The 20,102-nt window shown below is 37.4% G+C and overlaps 4 protein-coding genes, 1 long non-coding RNA gene and 1 pseudogene across 5 annotated transcripts; 2 read left to right on the forward strand and 4 right to left on the reverse strand.

Moving 5' to 3' along the window:
* Nucleotides 1-1,783: 1,783 nt before the first annotated feature.
* On the reverse strand, nt 1,784-2,559 carry LOC148918538 (putative germin-like protein 2-1). The gene is made up of 2 exons (XM_089049052.1): nt 2,448-2,559; nt 1,784-2,319 (listed from the first exon to the last, which is right to left on the reverse strand). The coding sequence occupies exons 1-2, from the start codon at nt 2,557-2,559 to the stop codon at nt 1,784-1,786; spliced, it is 648 nt and encodes a 215-aa protein (XP_088905178.1).
* A 1,354-nt stretch (nt 2,560-3,913) lies between these two features.
* LOC148918539 (putative germin-like protein 2-1) lies at nt 3,914-4,991 on the reverse strand. Its single transcript, XM_089049048.1, has 2 exons — nt 4,754-4,991; nt 3,914-4,641 (listed from the first exon to the last, which is right to left on the reverse strand). The coding sequence occupies exons 1-2, from the start codon at nt 4,950-4,952 to the stop codon at nt 4,106-4,108; spliced, it is 735 nt and encodes a 244-aa protein (XP_088905174.1). The 5' UTR covers nt 4,953-4,991; the 3' UTR covers nt 3,914-4,105.
* A 1,665-nt stretch (nt 4,992-6,656) lies between these two features.
* Nucleotides 6,657-8,906, reverse strand: LOC103325269 (tubulin beta-7 chain). The gene is made up of 3 exons (XM_008227424.3): nt 8,400-8,906; nt 7,814-8,083; nt 6,657-7,618 (listed from the first exon to the last, which is right to left on the reverse strand). The coding sequence occupies exons 1-3, from the start codon at nt 8,791-8,793 to the stop codon at nt 6,948-6,950; spliced, it is 1,335 nt and encodes a 444-aa protein (XP_008225646.1). The 5' UTR covers nt 8,794-8,906; the 3' UTR covers nt 6,657-6,947.
* A 4,896-nt stretch (nt 8,907-13,802) lies between these two features.
* LOC148918540 (uncharacterized) lies at nt 13,803-15,787 on the forward strand (annotated as a pseudogene).
* A 58-nt stretch (nt 15,788-15,845) lies between these two features.
* Nucleotides 15,846-17,295, forward strand: LOC148918541 (uncharacterized). Its single transcript, XR_016125488.1, has 2 exons — nt 15,846-15,933; nt 16,564-17,295. It is a non-coding gene; the product is annotated as an uncharacterized LOC148918541 (long non-coding RNA).
* Nucleotides 17,296-18,035: 740 nt separating this feature from the next.
* On the reverse strand, nt 18,036-18,885 carry LOC148918542 (putative germin-like protein 2-1). Its single transcript, XM_089049054.1, has 2 exons — nt 18,715-18,885; nt 18,036-18,574 (listed from the first exon to the last, which is right to left on the reverse strand). Exons 1-2 carry the CDS (start codon nt 18,827-18,829, stop codon nt 18,036-18,038), a joined length of 654 nt encoding a protein of 217 aa, XP_088905180.1. The 5' UTR covers nt 18,830-18,885.
* Between the last annotated feature and the right edge of the window lie 1,217 nt (nt 18,886-20,102).

Below are 20,102 nucleotides of genomic sequence, written 5' to 3' on the forward strand. Positions count from 1 at the left end.
TCTTCTCTACGTGTTTGTTGTTGTCCTATGCTTTGAAAAAGTCCAGTCTTCATTTTTATCCTTGTAGTACAAATTTTCATAGAAAGCTGCTTGTCATCGCTTATCTGATCACTTTAATTTTCAGGTGCCGGCATTGGTGCTTGGCCTGATGTCATTTAGGAAGCATTCCTTTCTCTGTGTGACGAGAATCTTTAGCTGGGTCAGATTTGATGAGAGGCAAAGCCAGTTGCCTTGCTTTGACTTAAACAAGGATATATAATGTCTGGAGCAGATGTGGACTTATTCAATTTGGTGTAGTTCTGCACACAAAAGTATGAAACATTTAAAAATTTGTTAAACTGCTGTATCATTAAATATTATTTTATGATTTATGATAGACAGAGGATTTCGGAAATCACTCCATCATAATAACACGATTGCAATCAGCTCCACCAAATTGCTTTATCTTGAGGATTTCCGAAATCCCCTGTCTATCAGATTAAATCATCAGAGCCTGAGAAAGCTTGCCCTTGTTCTAATTAATTTTGTTGAGCAGCAAACCATTCTTTATAAACAAACTAAATGATCGCTAAAAGAACATGAATTTTGAAAAGAGTAGGACTGGTACCTTGAACTGTATAGGCACAAAAGTAGGTAAATATGCATGCATGACCAATAATAGTGAAGTTCATCCCAGACTTCAAATCTGTCAACATTTGCATCAGACAACCATGCAAATCCTTTTACACAATTGAATGTAATCTGAAGGGTTAAGAAGAGAGAATCGGTGAGTCGAGATGGGCTGAGGATTTGTCAAATAACTAATTTTAAAACGTATTTGAAACACTTTGGCTTATTAAATTCTATGAGGATTTGGCCTAAATCCAAATCCAGTCAATTAATACACAACTGAACAATTGGATTTGGAGTTAGGATCCCAAGTCCAAATCCACCCTTACCCAAACGGACAAAGAATTTAGCATGCGGCTAAAACTTTGCTAAAGTTATTTCAAAAGGCTTACTTCCTGCATAGATTTTTAATGACAAATTCTTTTAGTGACCACATACCTCATGATAATTTTATTTTTTTTTGGACTAATGATCCGTAGAGAAGAATTCACCATATCATCTCTACAGGTATATTCTGACACAACAAAACAGAATTTCATTAGTAAAAGTGTTTTAATTAGCAACAAACCACTTTGTCGCCGCCTTATCTTCCAGTCTCATAGCTGGAGGCATGTTCATGATCCGCCAACCTACCAGTTACCTAGCTTAGTTTGTAACCTTCAGGATTCCCAATTGCTCTCATTCTTTGATTTTAGGCTTGTTACTTCACTTTTCCATTCAGCAGAAATTCTATTCTCCTTTAATTGCATTGGTCTTTTCATTTCTAGATCATCATTTGATTGGTTTAAGCCCTTAAATCTTTTATGGCATGGCAGGAATCTAAAAAGGTTTTTTCCTGACCTCTTTCCAATTGTTCATGAGATGTTAGATATGCATGGACGTTTGCTAGCAGGCTAAATTTCATTTACTATACTTCAACCATGGCCTCCAGATATGGTAGCAAACTTCCATAATTTTTATTTCTTGGAGCAATAGAATCAAACAAAAAACAAATCAACTTGAGTACATTTCTAAGTGAGCACAAACAAATGATTCTGAACCAGACACAATGACAGACCAACACGACTGCAAAGCGAAATAAACTGTAACAAACAATTTTCTAAGCACTACAATACACACTTAAAATGAATTTTACATCCCTTTTCAGTGAACTATAGAGGTTCCAAATGGGACTTTAAAACTTCGACTGGAAATTGTAGACTGTGTTCTTCTCCACTTGGAAAGCCTTTGCAAGAATATCAGCAGAGATGTCGGGCTTTGATCCAAATACTGCATTTGCAATGGTAATGACACCTGGATTTTGGCTGCTGAGAGCTGCAATGGCAACTGCATTACCATATCCCACATTTTGTTGGAAATGCACAAGACCGACAGGGAACACAAACACATCACCCTTCTCAAGTACCTTGGTGATGAGACGGTTTTCGGGGTTGGAAGTGACAAAACCCACTTTGAGGCTCCCTTCCAGGACTGTCAAGATTTCACTTGCTCGAGGATGTGTGTGGGGAGGGTTAATACCCCATGGTGCATAGTCGATACGCGCAATGGAGATACCAAGAGCGTTAAGTCCTGCAATTTGGGCTACATTGACAGGGGTCACACGCGAACCAACTGCATTTGATGTGTTTCCTGATAGGTGAAGCCCACTGAAGAAGAAGTCATTGGCTTCAGCAAGCTTGGGATCCTTGCAGACAAGACCATTCACAAGTACTGAAATCATGATGAGAAAGTTATATTAGACACATTAGATACAGATATAGTTGACTATTTGATCATATTATAGATGTATGTTTTCTGCAAATACAAGCAGAAATGTATGAAAATATGATTCTAGTTACCTGAGTTCTTTGCGTCAGCCACGCAGAAATCCTGAAGAGAACTCGGGTCAGATGCAAAAGCAATGGAGGAAGTTATGGCAAGCAATGCTAACAAGAGAAACTTAGAGGCCATTGGAAATTCTCTCTATCTTAATGTCACACTATATATCGAAGATTCAAGACAGGAAGCGGAGAGATGGAGCAACTCTGCTTAAACTTTGTAAGTGAGGATATGTATAAACTTGAGTTGTGGATTGAAACCATATCTATGTCTCTGCTTTTATAGAGGGAAGGGATCTCTTCTCTACGTGTTTTTTGTTGTCCTGTGCTCTGAAAAAGTCTTTTTTTAAACCCTATAGTACAAGTTTTTCATATAAAGCTGCATGTCATCGCTTATCTGATCACCTTAATTTTCTGGTGCCGGCATTGGTGCTTGGCCTGCTGCCATTGAGGAAGGGTTCCTTTCTCTTTGTGACAAGAATCTTTAGCCGGATCAGATTTGATGGAGGCCGTATCATATTACTCACAAATTTAAAAGGGCTTCTAGAATAAATTTTATAAAACTCTCGGCACCTATTTCTCTGCTCTTTCTGCAATGAATAGATTTATTGTCATTCAGAATTTATGTTATAGTTATATACTACACAATTGGTAATATTCTATATACAGCTGGGAAGTATCAGATAATCTATTGGAGGCTTCTTTTTGTTTCATGCAAATTTGGTTTGAAATCCAGTTGCCTTGCGTTGACTTGAACAAGGATATATTATGTCTGGACAGCAGGTGTGGACTCATTCAATTTGGTGTAGTTTCCACACAAAAGTATGAAACTTTATTATAATAAAAAAAGGTTAACATGCATCATTCAGTCATGCTTGTACATGAGACATCAGAAATGCATTAATTTAAGCCAAGCTGCAGGACCATCCTCTAACCAAATAGACGCATCCATGCATGTCTTAGCAATGCCTTAGTTTCCAAGTTATGAGTTACAAGTCTAAACAAGCCATTAAAACTTGATCCCTAAAACAGAGAGAAAAAGGAGTAAAAAAACAGGCCATTAAACAATACTTCAATATACCATCTCCTGCTGATTTAGGGATCAAGGTTTATGATTCAACTCTCAATTCGTCGAGAGCCGAACTCAAGGCTACACCATATTATTATGTATAAAACTCAATGTGCTGTAGTTCAAACCATCAGATTTCATTCATTTATAGAGTAGAGCACTGAGGTTTCTTGTCAGCAAAAATTGGAAATTTACCCAATTCTTGAAAGAAGGGCACTGAGGTTTCTTATCAGCAAAAATGGAAATTTACAAGTCCTTGGTAAAATTATTACATTAATAATCAAATCTACTCAAAATTATTTTCATGGCATGACCTCCGGGTGTGGTAAGTTAGTATCAATGTCCATGATTATCACTCAAACCAATAGAATGAAACAAAATAATAGATCAACTTTGATTATACTGGTGTATGAGCACAAACAAATTATCTTCATGAAGTATCAGCATCAAACAAAATAACAGACCTTGTTCCTAAAATAACAAAAACAAAATACAAGACAAACATGATTGCACCCCTAAGTGAAACGTAACGATTCTCTAAACACTAATACACACTTCAAATGACCCTTTTTAGTCCCTCTTGATTGAATCAGAGGTTTCAAATTGGACTCTAGAACTTTGACTGGAAGTTGTAGACTGTGTTCTTATCCACTTGGAAAGCCTTTGCAAGAATATCAGCAGAGATGTCCGGCTTTGATCCAAATACTGCATTTGCAACGGTAATAACACCTGGATTTTGGCTGTTGAGAGCTGCAATGGCAACTGCGTTACCATATCCAACGTTCTGTTGGAAATGCACAAGGCCTACTGGGAACACAAACACATCACCCTTCTGAAGCACCTTGGTGATGAGGCGGTTTTCAGGGTTGGAGGTGACAAAACCAACTTTGAGGCTCCCTTCCAGGACTGTCAAAACTTCAGTGGCTCGAGGATGTGTGTGTGGAGGATTAATACCCCACGGGGCATAATCGATACGCACAATGGAGATGCCAAGTGTATTAAGTCCCGGAATTTGGACTGCGTTAACAGGGGTCACGCGTGAACCAACTGCATTCGAGGTGTTTCCTGCTAGGTGAAGTCCACTGAAGAAGAAGTCATTGGCATCAACAAGCTTAGAATCCTTGCAGACAAAGCCATTCACTGGTACTGAAATCAAATGAGAAAATTACATTAGAACCATATATAATTACAGCTAGCTGATTGATATTATCTTCATAATATAGATAATATATGAATATGATTCTAGCTAGCTAGGTACCTGAGGCTTTTGAATCAGCCACACAGAAATCCTGAAGAGAACTCGGGTCAGATGCCGAAGCAATGGCACAAGTTATGGCAAGGAATGCCAACAACAGAAACTGAGAGGCCATTGTAATTTGGAAATTCTTTGGCTCTCTATTATCACACTTAAACTTTGTGAAGAAGGATAAACTTGAACTGTGGATAAAGACCACCATATGTTGCTGCTTTTATGGAGAGAAGTAGCTAGCTCGTACCTCTTGTGTTCTTCTCTGCACAGAAAAAGTCTAGGCTTGAAACCGTGTGTGACAATTTGTTTAACTAAAGGCTTGTCATCTTTTACCTCGTTTTATTCAGGCAACGGCATCGGTGCCGGCATTGAAATGATTCCCTTTCTGTTTATGAGAAGAAATTAAGAATAGCCAAGTCAAAGTTAATGGAGGCTTGTATTACTCATAAAATTTAGTAATTACTTTGGCCTATTCTTGAGATTGAGTTAAGGAGACCAGTTCAGTTTCTTTTGTCAATGTTTTTAGTTGTGTATTTGCTGTTCGTTTTTAGTGTTACGTTTTTGCCCAGCAAGGATTGGAAGAAAGAAACTACAAATTGCATACTTTTCTTAAGGAAACACAAGGGTTAATTACTCAAATGGTCCTCAAATTTATACTCAATTTACATTTTGGTCTCTCAATTAAATTATTCATTCAAATGGTCCTACTGTTACATTCTGTCAATGTTGCCGTCAAATGTAAGGGTAAAACCGTTCATAACCATCTTATGTTCCCCAAATAGGTGATAAAATGGTGATACATAGATGATACAGTGGTGATAAAGGGGTGATGGAAATTGATGTTTGTTTTACCTTCGGTTTCTTGTTTTGTTTCATTTCTTCTACTTTTCTTTACTCATTTCTAGCATCCTAATTGTATTTTACCTTTGTGTTATGTTAAAGAAGTATTATTTATGTACTCAAACTAGAACTTTGTATAAGCCTCCAGTTCCTCGTTGGAACAATCCCATATTTACAAATATATACTCCAATAGATTTGTACACTTACGGGTATTTTTAATTGGATGATTAGCACAGTAATTTGTGCCTGCCAATTATTAATACAACATCAAGCAATGCATTATAATCTAGTACCAAGAAATCCTCCAATTAAAAGAGCCAATCTAGCTAGAATAAGAGCTTTCTTTCGTTTCAAGTGTCCAAAAATATTTTGGTTCCACTGGTTTAGAGGAGCAATTAACCCATATGACTTATCAAGAGCAAAACCAAGTGTCTGCCTCCATTTTTGCGTCACAAAATCTTTGAAACTTCCATGCTGCATTCACATCACTTCAAATCTAAAGTTCTAGCATTTGCAGAGGAGATCATGCATGACTACAGAGAGATTTTAATAGGACAATGGTAAAATACAATTAGGATACTATAAACAAGTAAAGAAAGATAGAAGAAATGAAACAAAAGAAGAAACAAAATGTAAACATAAACAGCAATTTCTATCACCTCTTTATCACCACCATATCACTACTGTACTATTTTCTCACCTATTTATTACCACTTTATCACTTATTTGGGGAAGATATGACGATTATTACATTTAATGGCAACATTGATAGAATGTAATGATAGGACCAATAATAATATAGTTGATGGGTCATACGCCATCCGAACGAATAATTTAATTGAGGAACTAAAATGTAAATTTGGTATAAATTTGAAGGTCATTTGAGTAATTAACCCAAAAAGACAAATTACACGTAAAGACAATTTCAATTATTTTTAAATTTTCTGTCGTCTCTTGCCCACCTCCCTCATCTTACTCCCTTCTTTCTCTCGTATACTTCCCTCCTCCAAAAAGCAAAACAAAACCAAACTCATTCATAATAGGGCAAAGGAAAAGATAGGTGTCACGGGGTTTCCTTTAAAATCTCTGTAGAGAGAGAACTCTTTAAAAGAGAATCGATATTACAATAACCATATGTTACAAGACAGAAAAATCCATCATTGAAATATAAGCTTCACATTATATGCCCTACACAAAATCCAACACAAAAGCGCTGTTACCAAAAACCCATCTCTTACCCTCACCCCCCACAATCCATACATCATATCAAATCTAAATTGACTGAGCACCAGACAATCACCCTTTCAAAGTAAGCCAACAACATACCAATTTTTAGACAAACTGAGAAACTACAAAGATACATCAAGCACCAAGCTCCTCTTCCTCCTCCTCGTACTCTTCCTCCTCCACTGTTGCATCCTGGTATTGCTGGTACTCAGCCACCAGATCGTTCATGTTACTCTCGGCCTCGGTGAACTCCATCTCATCCATTCCCTCGCCGGTGTACCAATGCAAGAAAGCCTTGCGCCTGAACATAGCTGTGAACTGCTCGCTAACCCTCCTGAACATTTCCTGAATAGAAGTCGAATTCCCCATAAAAGTGGACGCCATCTTCAGACCCTTGGGTGGGATGTCACACACACTGGACTTTACATTATTGGGAATCCACTCAACAAAGTATGAGGAGTTCTTGTTCTGGACGTTAATCATCTGTTCATCAACTTCTTTGGTGCTCATCTTACCACGGAACATGGCAGAAGCAGTAAGGTAACGTCCATGGCGTGGGTCAGCTGCGCACATCATGTTTTTGGCATCCCACATCTGCTGGGTCAATTCGGGCACGGTCAGAGCACTGTACTGCTGCGATCCTCTTGAAGTTAGGGGTGCAAACCCAACCATAAAGAAGTGCAGCCGTGGGAAAGGGATAAGGTTAACTGCAAGCTTCCTAAGGTCAGAGTTCAACTGTCCAGGAAACCGAAGACAACATGTGACACCGCTCATGGTGGCAGAGATGAGGTGGTTAAGGTCACCAACTGCAATCACAATGCAAAGAAATATGTCAAAAGGATCACATAGCATATCTTCCAATTATCACTTAAGATTCGTATGTGCACACACAATTTATATCGTTTCTTTATAAGATGCCAATTTCTGAGGAAAACTAATTTATCATATAACCATTGTCAGCTACTCTATATATATATATATATATTAAGATATGGACTTACAAGTAGGGGTGGCAAGCTTGAGAGTACGGAAGCAGATGTCATACAGAGCCTCGTTGTCCAAAACCATACATTCATCGGCATTTTCGACAAGCTGATGCACGGAAAGGGTAGCATTGTATGGCTCAACAACTGTATCCGACACCTTCGGAGATGGGAAGACAGAAAATGTCATCATCATCCGATCTGGGTACTCTTCCCTGATCTTGGAAATAAGAAGAGTTCCCATGCCAGAGCCAGTGCCACCACCCAAAGAATGACAAACTTGGAATCCTGTTCAAAACAAAATGGAAATATTAAAATTTTGAATCATAACATCCAAATCAGCCATTCAAATTCTAAACCAAACAGAAGCACAATCCGGTCAGACAAATTAAGCATTTTTAATTGTAACATCACAATTATTATTGCTACAAGCCTACAATTTCCAAAAATTAACCATGATTAAGCGCTATAAAGACATTCAAGCCAACCCATATAAGACATGGGACATAATTAGGCACCACAATATCATATTCAATCACACTCGCAAAAGTAAAATCAAATAACCACTAAATTTCGAAGAAACCAGAAATCATTTTCATCATACCCTGTAAGCAATCGCAGTTCTCGGCCTCTTTGCGCACCACGTCAAGCACAGAATCAATAAGCTCGGCACCCTCCGTATAATGCCCCTTAGCCCAGTTGTTTCCAGCCCCAGACTGCCCGAAGACGAAGTTATCGGGTCTGAATATCTGCCCAAACGGGCCAGATCGGACCGAGTCCATGGTCCCAGGCTCCAGATCCATAAGGACCGCCCGTGGAACGAACCTTCCGCCGCTGGCCTCGTTGTAATAGACATTGATTCGCTCTAGCTGGAGCTCAGAGTCGCCATTGTACCTCCCGGTGCTGTCTATGCCGTGCTCGTCGCAGATCACTTCCCAGAACTTGGCCCCAATCTGGTTCCCACATTGGCCGCCCTGGATGTGAAGAATTTCTCTCATTTTTGCTGGTCTGAGTTCTGTTTGGTTTCCGGGAAAATGGGAGGGAAAATATTACGAGACGGGGTTTGGTTTTGCCGCGATTGAATGGAGAGGAGCGGGCAGTGGGGAAATGTGGCGTCAGATTGTATTTTAAAGGGTGGGTGGCGTGGAAATATGGGGACTATGTAGGGGTATTTGGGGAAATCGTGTCTGCATTATTATTGGTATGTTTTTTTTTGTGGGGATTCGGAATTTCTAATTTTGGGTGATGTGTTGTCCGACATAGTGAAATTAAGATTTTATTCTTTATTTTTTTTATATTAAAAATAAATTGAATTGCTGGAATTTTTGTAGAATTATTAGGGAGTGCCCACTGCCCACCGAATTTTTGCCTTTGCTTCAAGCAAAACAAAATGGGCAAAAGCAATAAAAGCTTGATACGTGGCTTTTTTGGGTAATTTATTTCAATTGTTTCTCTTCTGAATTTTGGGAGAGCCACCTAATATGCTATAGTTGGTGCTTTCTATTTCGATTGCAAATGTGTGTAAGATTTGAATTATGTAATTGAAAATTACATTGCAAATTTGGTTATATGATGAAACAATGAAAACAAATGACAATACAGAATCTTGTAAGAATATCTTGTAAATGTTCTATTCTAATGACCCACGATATATGGCATACGTGTTATGTAAGTTATTCTTAAAATAGTTTAGTAAATATTATTCAGAAAATCTTATTGATCAAATTAGGAGAAGTAATTTCCTATTCTATTATCGTGATGGGTGGTAATTACTTAGAGCTACACTGAGAAATTGGTTCTCTTTCTACCTATAATAGTGCATATTAAGTTTTCTAAAGTGCAAAATGTTAAAGAAAGCGAAACATGTTTCCTCTACAGTAACGGCTCAACAAATATCTTCATCTACTGGAAGACTAATTATCTATGTATGCAATTTGTGCTTATTGAATTTCTATAATGTTATGATAAAAGATGAAAGTGCCATCATCCATCTGAAAATCAAATGATTACATCATTATAAAGAAAACCAATCAATCTTTTACAACTTAAAAGAGACATCATTCATATAGAGAGAATCATATCATGATTATCCTTGATTAGAACCCAACCATATTTATAATATAAAAAAACCATAGATGTCCAATTGTATGCTCAAACATCAAGCATCTATTGCAACCAAAGAGCTTTACTTAAAACTCCAACCCACACACTTTCCACAATATACCTTTCAAAATTTACATTGGATTTGCTCAAAGATCTAGCCACAATGGCATGAACGCTAAGGGTTGCCATCATTTGAGGGGGTCCATTCCAGCTTAGTTGCTTTAGTTCTGGAATTGATGGATGCCATTGTAACAATGGATGATGGGATCCAATCAATCTTATTCATAACTCTGTTCTTATACAAACACGATAGGGAAATATAACCAATATATGAGGACAAACTAATAGGATTGCAATTGAAGTGTAAATATGAAATTGACACCCGATCTTTCATACTAGTTCTTAGTTAGTAGCAAATCAAACTCTTCAAATTGAAGTTTGTTGACCTACTAGTTATTAGATTTCTCTCTTTATTAATCTATGCGTGCTCAATATATTGGGCTTGGAAGTTTGGGCTTAGGCTATAGGCCCATATCATTGTTGCTTGATGGGCCTAACAAGTTTTGGGCTTCAGACTTTATAATTTTGGCTTCGTTTTTCTTTTTATTTTTTCGAATTATAATCTCATTGTGAATACAGATGTCAGATGATGAATGCGTATGTATGATATTGTTAAACAAAAGAGATTTTGTTGTTCACTTGAAGATGGTCAATATCTTTTCCCACTTGATATGGAACTTAGCTCGTCTCCACTTGTAGGCTTATAGTACAAAATGGAGAGGCCAATGTAGAATGGCACCGTGAAGTGTGCTTTCCAGCTTGATTTCCATAAAGGGAGTTCATGGTTAGGTGGTACAACCCTTTTGTTGATTTTGTGTTAGATTGATGTGGTGTATAGTTTCTAAATTACCAACCTAGCTCTCTTTAGGTAGAGAAACGTGCCTATATCGGGATGTCATTGTGGAGTATTCCCAAATCAATCATGTATTGTAATATATTTTAATTTTTTCACGTTACATTGTGTGACGGCTTGAGATATCACAATGCTATACTTATTGCATGAAAATTCTCCTATCTAAAAATACAAGTCGGGCAAGTTGAATAGATAACCTAAGCTAACTCAGCTTGCTTAATTGAAGTCACGAACTTAAATTCAAGCGGATCCAAGTTGAATTCATATAAATTGAGCCCCTAATTCAAGCTCAATCTGAAATTTGATCATGTTGGTAAGCCACAAACCCACCTCCTATCTACGCATGTAAAACTAACATCATTCTAATGTGTTTTTATTTTCAAAGTTTCAAACTCGTTTTCATTTACACGCTTTCAACTTTGCTTTTGTGTTTTGTACTTTGCAGTAGTAAAGAAGGAAACTAGTTGTAACAAGCTGTCCCAAATCAAAAAGCATGTGACCAAATGAGTAAAAACAATAAAAATGCAGTCAAACATCATCATTAATTCAACGTGCGTTTTTCTTTTTTGATGCGTCTATGTATACACTCTCTCAAAGCTCTCCCTTGTGTAAATTTTTTGAACGGGTAATTAAGCACACGTTTCACATAAGTTCGACGAGAAAACCCCAACTTGGAAATTTAATCTGTTGTTTAATGCAAAACCATAAACAAATACGCACTTGATAAAGTTAGAATCCCACCAAAACTTGTAAGATTTTCCCATTTTACACGATCACAGGCTAAGACCAATTGAGCTGTTTTTGCTTTTTTTGGTGCAAGGAAAGATCAACCCTTTTTCAGAAAGAGTCCATGGCTTTTTGTGAAAAAACATAAGAATATACATGCACACTAACCACATACACTTTATATTTTTTGTTTTGTTTTCTAACCATCGTAGTCATACTTTAGTTGATGGTAACAAACTACATTATTTTAGTAAATAATGCATGGAATCTATACGATGAATTATTGACCTGGTTTCATTTCTTTTTTCAATTCTCATTTTAGTCTTTTTCTAATACACGCGATAGTTTAAACTAAAAGAGAGTGAGATTTTTTACACACAAACATACAATTAAGATTGTGAAGCGTTCGAACCTGAGACTTCTTTTCTATAAGTTAATGTCATCTCTATTAGTCTAAACTCTGTTGGCCATTATCACTTTTGACCCTTTTCTTTTTATTGTTTATCTTTGTGTGACAAAAGCATGGCTGCCATTGGATTCTAAATTTCTCTAATCACAACACGGTAATGGGGTCCCATCTAAGAAATATCTTAACCTAGTCCGACAATGTTATTAAGTGGTTTTCAGTGTGGAGTGGGGGACATATGAGAAAGGCTGAAAAGGTGATAAAATTGGCTTTTTTTGGGTGTGAAATTTGTTCCTACACATGCCAGTTTTATATGATGTGATGAGTTTTTGTTGTTGTTAATAATTTATTTTTGTTTTAGAAGAGGTAAGCAAATTCTTATCTAGACAAACAACCTATCAAAGGTTTTCTATAATTTTGGGGCTCTATCATTTTAAGCACCAGATGGGAATTGCGTATTAGACAAAGGTTAGGTCGATCACTCTTGGATAGCAAAACAAATAACAATAATAAAATAATCAGGAAGTTCAATTGGATGGGATATTTATTTACAAATTACACTTGTTAGCCACTTGGCCAAAGGGAGATTTCAAGAGAGATTTTTTCTTTTGCTATTTCAAGTGCTATTTCAATTCATTTAATATTTTGAAGTTGACATGTATTAACATCCATGCCCTCCTAGTACTCAAAAACTACATCTTAGGTTAATATGTGTCCTTTTTTAAAAAAAATATATAAAAAAAAATCAAATAGAAACTTCATTAGATAAACTTTAACAATATAATTAAAGACATCAACAAGACATTTAAAATATCAATCTCAAGAGGGTGCCAAACTAATATGCTAAAATCAAAACTAATATGGGACAAAAGCCGCATGAAAACTACTAGTCCATATCACCACAATTAGCCATAAGCCCAAACAAAGTCCACAAACCCAACATACCCTAACACAACCCATGAGCTTAGATGAACCCTACCACCACCACTTGGAAAAGCACCTGCGGCCACACCCATCACCTCATCCAAAATAGATCCGGGAAAAATATGATTTATACTATCTACCTGAGTATAAGAGAACAAATAAACAAAAACAACAATCGTGATCATGCAGGAACCTCTCAAAGATGATATATAATCAAATTTAGAGAACATGAAGTTTTTTTTTTTTTTTAATAGATGCTTTATTAAAATAATAAGCACTATAAGCGACGTTGGGGAGCGGATTTTGGGAGTATGATTATATTGAGAACATAAATTAAAAAGGGTGATAGAGAACTTCAATCTAACTATGACTTAGAAAACCACTACAATGGACTTTTTATTCAAACCGCCCAGTGGACTTACTTCTTAAAGTGAATGTTCACTGTAAATATGAAGGTTCCAAATCGAACATTTGTATATCATCGAACTTTAAGAATTTAAGTTTATGATCAAATAAATAACTAAATTAACGGTTCACTGCAATTCAACATAACAAATACATATAATTTTTACAATGAAAACTAAAATCAATTTTGAAACCGTTTTGTTTGTTGTAGTTCTCTTTGTTATTGATCCCATCCTCACTCTTCTCTTTTACCCAGGGAAAACAGAAAACCAAAATTTTTAACTGAAAAATGAAGACGGGAACAGAAATGTCACCGAACGAGAGCTTTTTATTATTTGGGGGATTCAATCCCATTTTCCACAGAGCCACGACGAAAACAAAACAAAACAAAATAAAATTCCCGAAACGCAGAAACAGAAAAGACAGAAAAGGAATTTCTCAAGTCTCTCTCTCTCTCTCTCTCTTCCCCACTCATAAGAAGCCGCACCGCGTTCAAAGTTTCAACCTTTCAACTTTCAACTACCCTACTCTGCTCATAATTTCCTCTCACTTTCGCAAACCCCTTTCTGAATTTTTTTTATTAATTTTTAAATTGTTAACATTAAAGTTCAATTCTTTTTCAGAAACAAGGGACGACGGACTGCTATAAAATAAAGCCAAAGTAAAGTCCTTTTTTCCTCACATCTAAATAAGAAATTGAGTTTCCTCTGGAAACCAATTCTTAAGCTCTGTTTTTTTGTTCCCAAATTTTCACTGACCATGCCGCTTCCGTGGAAGAAGATGCGGGTGAACCGAATTTCCCAATTCGTCGCCGATCTCCAATCACCGAAACGGGGCGGTTCGACTCGTGGTCCAGACTGGTTTTCCGACCTCCCTCGTCGACCTCTTCGTCAAGAACCGCGATCACTTGAAAAAGCCGTCGAAAAAGAACAAGAACAGGAAGAAGAATAACCGGTCGGCTGACCAGGTCAACGATCGGATCACGGCGAATTGTGAACTGGGTTCGGGCAATTTCGGGATTTTGGTGCAACCCAGTTCACCAAAGGTCAAGAGTTTGAGCCGGGAAGAAGGTGATCGCGGTGTTGAAGCTGGTGAGTTTCGGGTTTTGGGTGAGACTCAAGTTGAGAGTCGGATTGTTGTTGATGATGAGCAATGCGTCGGTGGGAATTGGAGAGCGGTTTTGCTGGCGGTGTTGAAGATGTTCGCGGTGGTGGTTTTGGCTTTGAGTACCAAGAAGCTCGCTGTTGGGGTCACATTGTCTGCTTTTCTGCTTCTGTTTCTTGAATACGCGGGTAAGCACTTGGCCTGTTTCTTCAAACCATGCTCGAAAGCGAAATCTGTTTTGCAAAACATGGCTCAGAGGGCGTCTTCATTTTTATTGTTTCTGAATGGTTTTCATGAGAGTGAGGATTTGAAGGGGGTGATTATATGTGAAAATACTGGGGATGTTGTGTTTGAATTGGTTGATGCTACGAGTGATTCAGACTCTGCTATTGGAGAGATTCAGATTGTTGAGTCTAACAAGAAGGGAAGTGTGTGTGTTGATGAAACTGGTGGAGACAGACCTTTGATTGCTTTACTTGGTGCAGATTATGAGAAGGAGAGGGTCGTGGATAAGAGAGATGTTGGTGATAAAACTTTGGTTGAGTTGCTTGGTATGGATTATCAGAAGAGGACGGTGGTGGATAAGAGAAGAGTGGGTGCAGAAAAGGCAGTCGGTGAAAGAACTTTGGTTGAGTTGCTTGGTAAGGATTATAAGAAGATAAAGGTAGTGGAGGGTGGTGAAGATGGAGGTGAATTTATAGCAGATAAGAAGAGTAAGGGTGGCAAAAATTCTAACATTAAATCAAAACTTATCAAGAAATTTGTGCCTAAGAAGTTGCGCAGAAAGGGTAAGCAAAATGAACCGGAGCTGGAGCCTCTCCTAAGCAGTGAAGTTTCTTGTCACATGGGAGATGATAAGGTAGAGGGATGTGAAGAACATGAAGACCATAAAGATGTGAAACAAGAGGAACAGGAAAGCGAAAACATGTCAGTGTTTTCTGCAGAAGAGAAAAGTGAAATCCAAGGATTTGATGGAGTTTCTGATCTTGGCGAAGGATCATTGGCTGGGGGAGAAACACCCTTGATTGTTGAAAGGAAGGGAAGAGAAGGGAATTTAGGGTATCTGGTTCTCTTTCTAATTGTTCTTGCTGGACTTTTCGGAGTCGGATTGTAGCCCTGATGCTTACAATCACTAGCTGCTTTATGCCGAAGTTGGCTGGAAGCCTGAGGAGATCGGTAAAAATATGCCGGTGTTCTGTCCCAGTCTCAAGTTAGAATATATGTGGTTGTTATAGTGATGTTCCTTCAGATATAGGGTTCTTGAATTCAAGTCTCAATTGTAGTCTGAATGTGAAAGCTCAGTGTGATAGAAATTCCAACCTTTTCGTTGGATACCCAGCAAGTGTTGTACTCAAAACTGTAAAATTGTTACACATACAAATCAATAGTACATAGTTCTTGTTTCCTTGTATTGATTTCGTTTATTTGTGATAGCCAAATCATTTTTTCATTATATCTGTTGTTCTGCTAGACTGGGGTGCAGAAAATACTGGCCAGAAGACACTCGTTTGCCCCAAAAGTTGCTCCGAAAGTATTGGCGACTTTGTTACACAGATGGTGAGAAACTTCAATAAGCTTAATTTTTCAAATCATCCTCATTTTTTCTTATTTTCTGAAGTCTAAATTGAAACTTTTAATTAGGTTGAAATCTTTTAGAAGAAGATTGGAAAAGTTGAATGCAATTAAGTAGTGTTAGTGTGAGAAAAAGAAATGATGATACTAGAAGACGACCGCGTTTATAGTTGATCACCTGTTCAAATACAATCACGGGATTCACACAATCATTATCTTCTATTGAACAGGAATGTTGACAATGGATTTACCTATCAAAACTCATCATTGAGTGCTTTTAATAATGTATCGACCTTTTATTCTAATTTCTGCAGTTCTATTTGGAAATTCTTCTTTATGCTTTATGTCAAGGCACTTGTAATCTAATTGGTTAAAAAGAAAACAATAAAATAACAGGGACCCAGCATTTGGAAGCTTCTCAAAAACCTTGGATCTATTCTCCACCTTCTTTAATTTAGTACCATTTGCTGTGGTCTTTCATTCCATTCTTTAGATATTGATTTAGCTGCTCACTTTCCATGTTGTCATCAATTCCTTTCTTATGATAACACTACATTGGTGACTGATTTCTGCATTTTTTTGATGATTCTTGTTTCTTGTTTCTGCAATTCGCAGTTTATTGAGCTGCCTTTCCACAGAAGTTGATAACAGGGCATGAGCTCAATGAGTTTGAGTACCTGACCTCTTTATTTTGTTTTGCCACCTACTTCTCAATCAGATTAATCTGTGAGTCTTTTCTAAGGAAGATAAGCATGCTCTTATGAACTCCATTTCCTGACATGCGAACCCTGCTCTGCACAGAAGATCAACTAGACAGCATGGGGTAACTTCCCACCATCTCATTAAACAATTTGCAGCCTCTATTGACTTCATTTTGCATTCTCCAAACTCCATGCTTCAGGTACTTGTAGAGCACTACACACACACGAACACATTCACCTAGAAGTTGTTGATATCACTAACTGAGCTATGAAGCTAACGCTAATGCTATCAGTGGTGTTGTGCATCCCAGTCATTGCACACACAAACACAGACAATGTTGTAGATGATATATTGAGGAGATGGTCCATCGTCCAGGTTTAACTTCCTAGCAGAGGATGCAAGCATGCGGGGTAGAGTAACAGGGTTAAAACATCTGCTCTCATCATATCTGTTACATGCATTCTTAATATCCAAGAAAATCTCGAAACCTTGTTTAAAGACCTTGTCTTAGTGAATGCATGAACCATTAAATTCCATGAAACAATGCCTTTCAAATCATAAGCAAGTTATGAAAACCAGTTATAGCCACTAAATTCTGTTGAGTTTAAAAACATTCAAGTGTGTGTATACACACACAAACACATATATCTATCTCTTATGTCCTGTTTTTGGTCCTAAAATCTCACTTCTTAGGTTGTTAGAAATGCAGGCAGGTCTAGGGCACAAAGGTTCTTGCCTTCATCAGGAAGTAAAGGGAAACACAATAATGAAAACATTTGTAGAGTTCTATTCATGGATTCCATAACGCAAATGTGCCTATTTCATGATTTGGTATGTGGGTTGTAAGTGAAATATATAAAAGAACAGTTTATTTATTATTTGTTATTCAAGGAGGAAGAAAAATTCTGGCCATGAGTGTGTGAGTAAGTAACAACTTCTTGTTAGCCTATGAATTTGCTGGTTTGTAGTTGGATTACTGCTGTTTTCAAATACAAGGCTAACAAATTTTTCTCTGTCCAAATGTCTTGAACCACACGGATTGCCGGGTCTATTGCGTTGTCTTCGTTGGAAAACTGTGGCTGAAAATTTCTACGAAAACCCAATATTCAGGGTTTTTTTTTTGACTATTTTTTTTAATGTCCAGGTAGTTTTTTTTTTTTTTTCCATAAAATAAAAATTAATGAAAAATTACTTCTGGGAGAATGTTTTCACTTAGGGGCATTCAGATATGTTTCAAGATTGATATCAAAGAATTTCATAAAACCATTCGATTTCATGGAGATTTTAATTCACACTTCTACAAATCCAGCTCACAAGATGCAAATTCACAATAATAAACAGAGGGATAATATGAAATATGAGAAACTATTTTCCAGGGAAAACATCTAAAACTTTGCCTGAAGACTGCTAATTACGGACTTGTCCACCTGGAAAGACTTGGCCAAAACATCATCTGGAATGGAAGGATTGGCTCCAAAAACAGCATTAGCAATGGTGTTGACTCCGGGGTTTTGGCTGCTCAATGAAGAGAGTGATATGGCATTTCCATTGCCGACATTCTGCTGGAAGTGAACTAGCCCAACTGGGAACACAAACACATCACCCTTGTAAAGGACCTTTGAGATGAGCTTGTTGTCAGGGTTTGAGGTCACAAAGCCAACATAGAGGCTGCCTTCTAGGACGGTCAAAATCTCTGTGGCACGCGGATGAGTGTGGGGAGGGATAACGCCCCAGGGTGCATAGTCGATGCGAGCCAGAGAGATGCCGAGTGTGTTGAGTCCTGGAATTTGAACCACATTGACAGGGGTGACTTTCCCACCAACAGGGTTTGAGGTGTTGCCTGGGATGTGAAGTCCACTGAAGAAGAAATGCTCAGCCTGTGCTAGCTTGGAGTCCAAGCAAGGTAGCCCATTCACTCTTGTTGCTGTGATGCACAAGTTCAATTGACAACACAAAACACATAAAATTAAAGTCATTGTAAAATCAAGTAGGAAGAAGAAGAAGGATACTTATTTTTCAAAATGCAAATTAAAGCATACATAAACCGGTAATTTCGATCCAAACCTGAGCTAGTAGTGTCAGCAACGCAGAAATCTTGCAAAGGACTAGGCTCAAAAGCAATAACCAGAGCACATGTCACGGCTAGCAAAGTAGTCAATAGCAACATTTGGTTTGCCATCTTAATTTTTCACCTTCTTCTATGGGATGGGATTTTAAGTGAAGTTCTTGGAAATGAGAAACGGAAAGGATTGAGAGAGAGGGAGAGAGATGTGAAGCAATTGAATACAAACTTGGTTATTTATAGAGAAGGTAGTAGTAATTTGGTTATGATTCTGAATGAAGAACAAAGATATAATAGACAAAGCTATGCCGGCCCTGCATTATAGACACTGGATAAGTCTACTGAACGTACACTTCAGCTAAGAATTGTTCCTTCATTAATTTTCTATTCCTTGTGATTTGAGTAAATGCTCATTCTGCATATGTTAAACGTATCAAGACAAAGTATCCTGCTAAATTAACCGGGTCCCAATTTAATTTTGTAATAATAAAATAAACTTTAAAAATCAATAACAAACCATGAAAAGTAGGATTCAGAAGCAGCTTACAGAATTCTGAAACCATATAATAATAAGGCATCTATTTTTGTTTGTTTGCACATGCCTTGCTCCGGCAAAAGCTGATATATGGTGAGATTATAAGTTATATTGCCCATGTCTCTATCCACTTGCAGATTCTGGCCAGCTTCTCCTCAAGACTAAGTCACAGTGTGAAAAGGATGATAGTAAAGTAATGAAATATATCTTCATCTCTATGAATGCCTACTCCTTCCGAAGGCAAATTCAAACCATGAATTATTTATTTCATATGGTGCGGTGGCTAGAGGATACAGAAAAAACGATGATCAAATTCTTTTGAAATGAAAGGTTCAAAAGGTCCACCGATTCCTCATCGATAGATAGATGTATGAACTATGTGATGTATGCACAGCCATTATTTAGTGTGTTTTCTCCATCTGGAATCCGGATTAGGAAATTACCCTTTTTAATGTTTTTCTCCACTTTGGTGTATTCATTGGTCCTGTGGCAAATCTGAAATTTGATGATTGATTTTTATTTGACAATGAAGTGCCACAAACTGAGACTGAGAGTACATGCATGCTTACCATGATACCATCTCAATTCCCAAATAAGAACAAAATGAAAGAGCTCAAAATGAGATTACAATTGCTGTTCCAAACGAACATTAGAGGAATGAGAATAGAGCTTAATAATTTATCACATGGAAAAGTAGAGGAGAAAAGTGAAACCATCTCCTCATACCATATTGGGCAAAATCCAAGTAATTCGATCCCTGTACCGCAGTTGAAGCTTTGACCAGCAATGTTCCCATTTCTGGAGTAGATTAGCACAAATGTATATCCATGATCATTGATGTATATGGAATCTGGG

The sequence above is a fragment of the Prunus mume genome, linkage group LG3 (genome assembly GCF_029339155.1).
Source record: "Prunus mume cultivar Tortuosa linkage group LG3, ASM2933915v1, whole genome shotgun sequence".
Lineage (NCBI taxonomy): Eukaryota > Viridiplantae > Streptophyta > Magnoliopsida > Rosales > Rosaceae > Prunus > Prunus mume.

What these genes read in the sequence shown, in the direction of transcription:
- LOC148918539 (XM_089049048.1), bottom strand. Translation starts at nt 4,952, where the DNA reads ATGGTGGTCTTTATCCACAGTTCAAGTTTATCCTTCTTCACAAAGTTT. An exon ending in GGCTGATTCAAAAGCCTCAG is followed by an intron (nt 4,642 to 4,753) that starts GTACCTAGCTAG and finishes ATTTGATTTCAG; the next exon opens with TACCAGTGAATGGCTTTGTC.
- LOC148918538 (XM_089049052.1), bottom strand. Translation starts at nt 2,559, where the DNA reads ATGGCCTCTAAGTTTCTCTTGTTAGCATTGCTTGCCATAACTTCCTCC. An exon ending in GGCTGACGCAAAGAACTCAG is followed by an intron (nt 2,320 to 2,447) that starts GTAACTAGAATC and finishes TCATGATTTCAG; the next exon opens with TACTTGTGAATGGTCTTGTC.
- LOC148918542 (XM_089049054.1), bottom strand. Translation starts at nt 18,829, where the DNA reads ATGGCAAACCAAATGTTGCTATTGACTACTTTGCTAGCCGTGACATGT. An exon ending in TGCTGACACTACTAGCTCAG is followed by an intron (nt 18,575 to 18,714) that starts GTTTGGATCGAA and finishes TGTGCATCACAG; the next exon opens with CAACAAGAGTGAATGGGCTA.
- LOC103325269 (XM_008227424.3), bottom strand. Translation starts at nt 8,793, where the DNA reads ATGAGAGAAATTCTTCACATCCAGGGCGGCCAATGTGGGAACCAGATT. An exon ending in GAACTGCGATTGCTTACAGG is followed by an intron (nt 8,084 to 8,399) that starts GTATGATGAAAA and finishes TGTTTTGAACAG; the next exon opens with GATTCCAAGTTTGTCATTCT. An exon ending in CAAGCTTGCCACCCCTACTT is followed by an intron (nt 7,619 to 7,813) that starts GTAAGTCCATAT and finishes TTGTGATTGCAG; the next exon opens with TTGGTGACCTTAACCACCTC.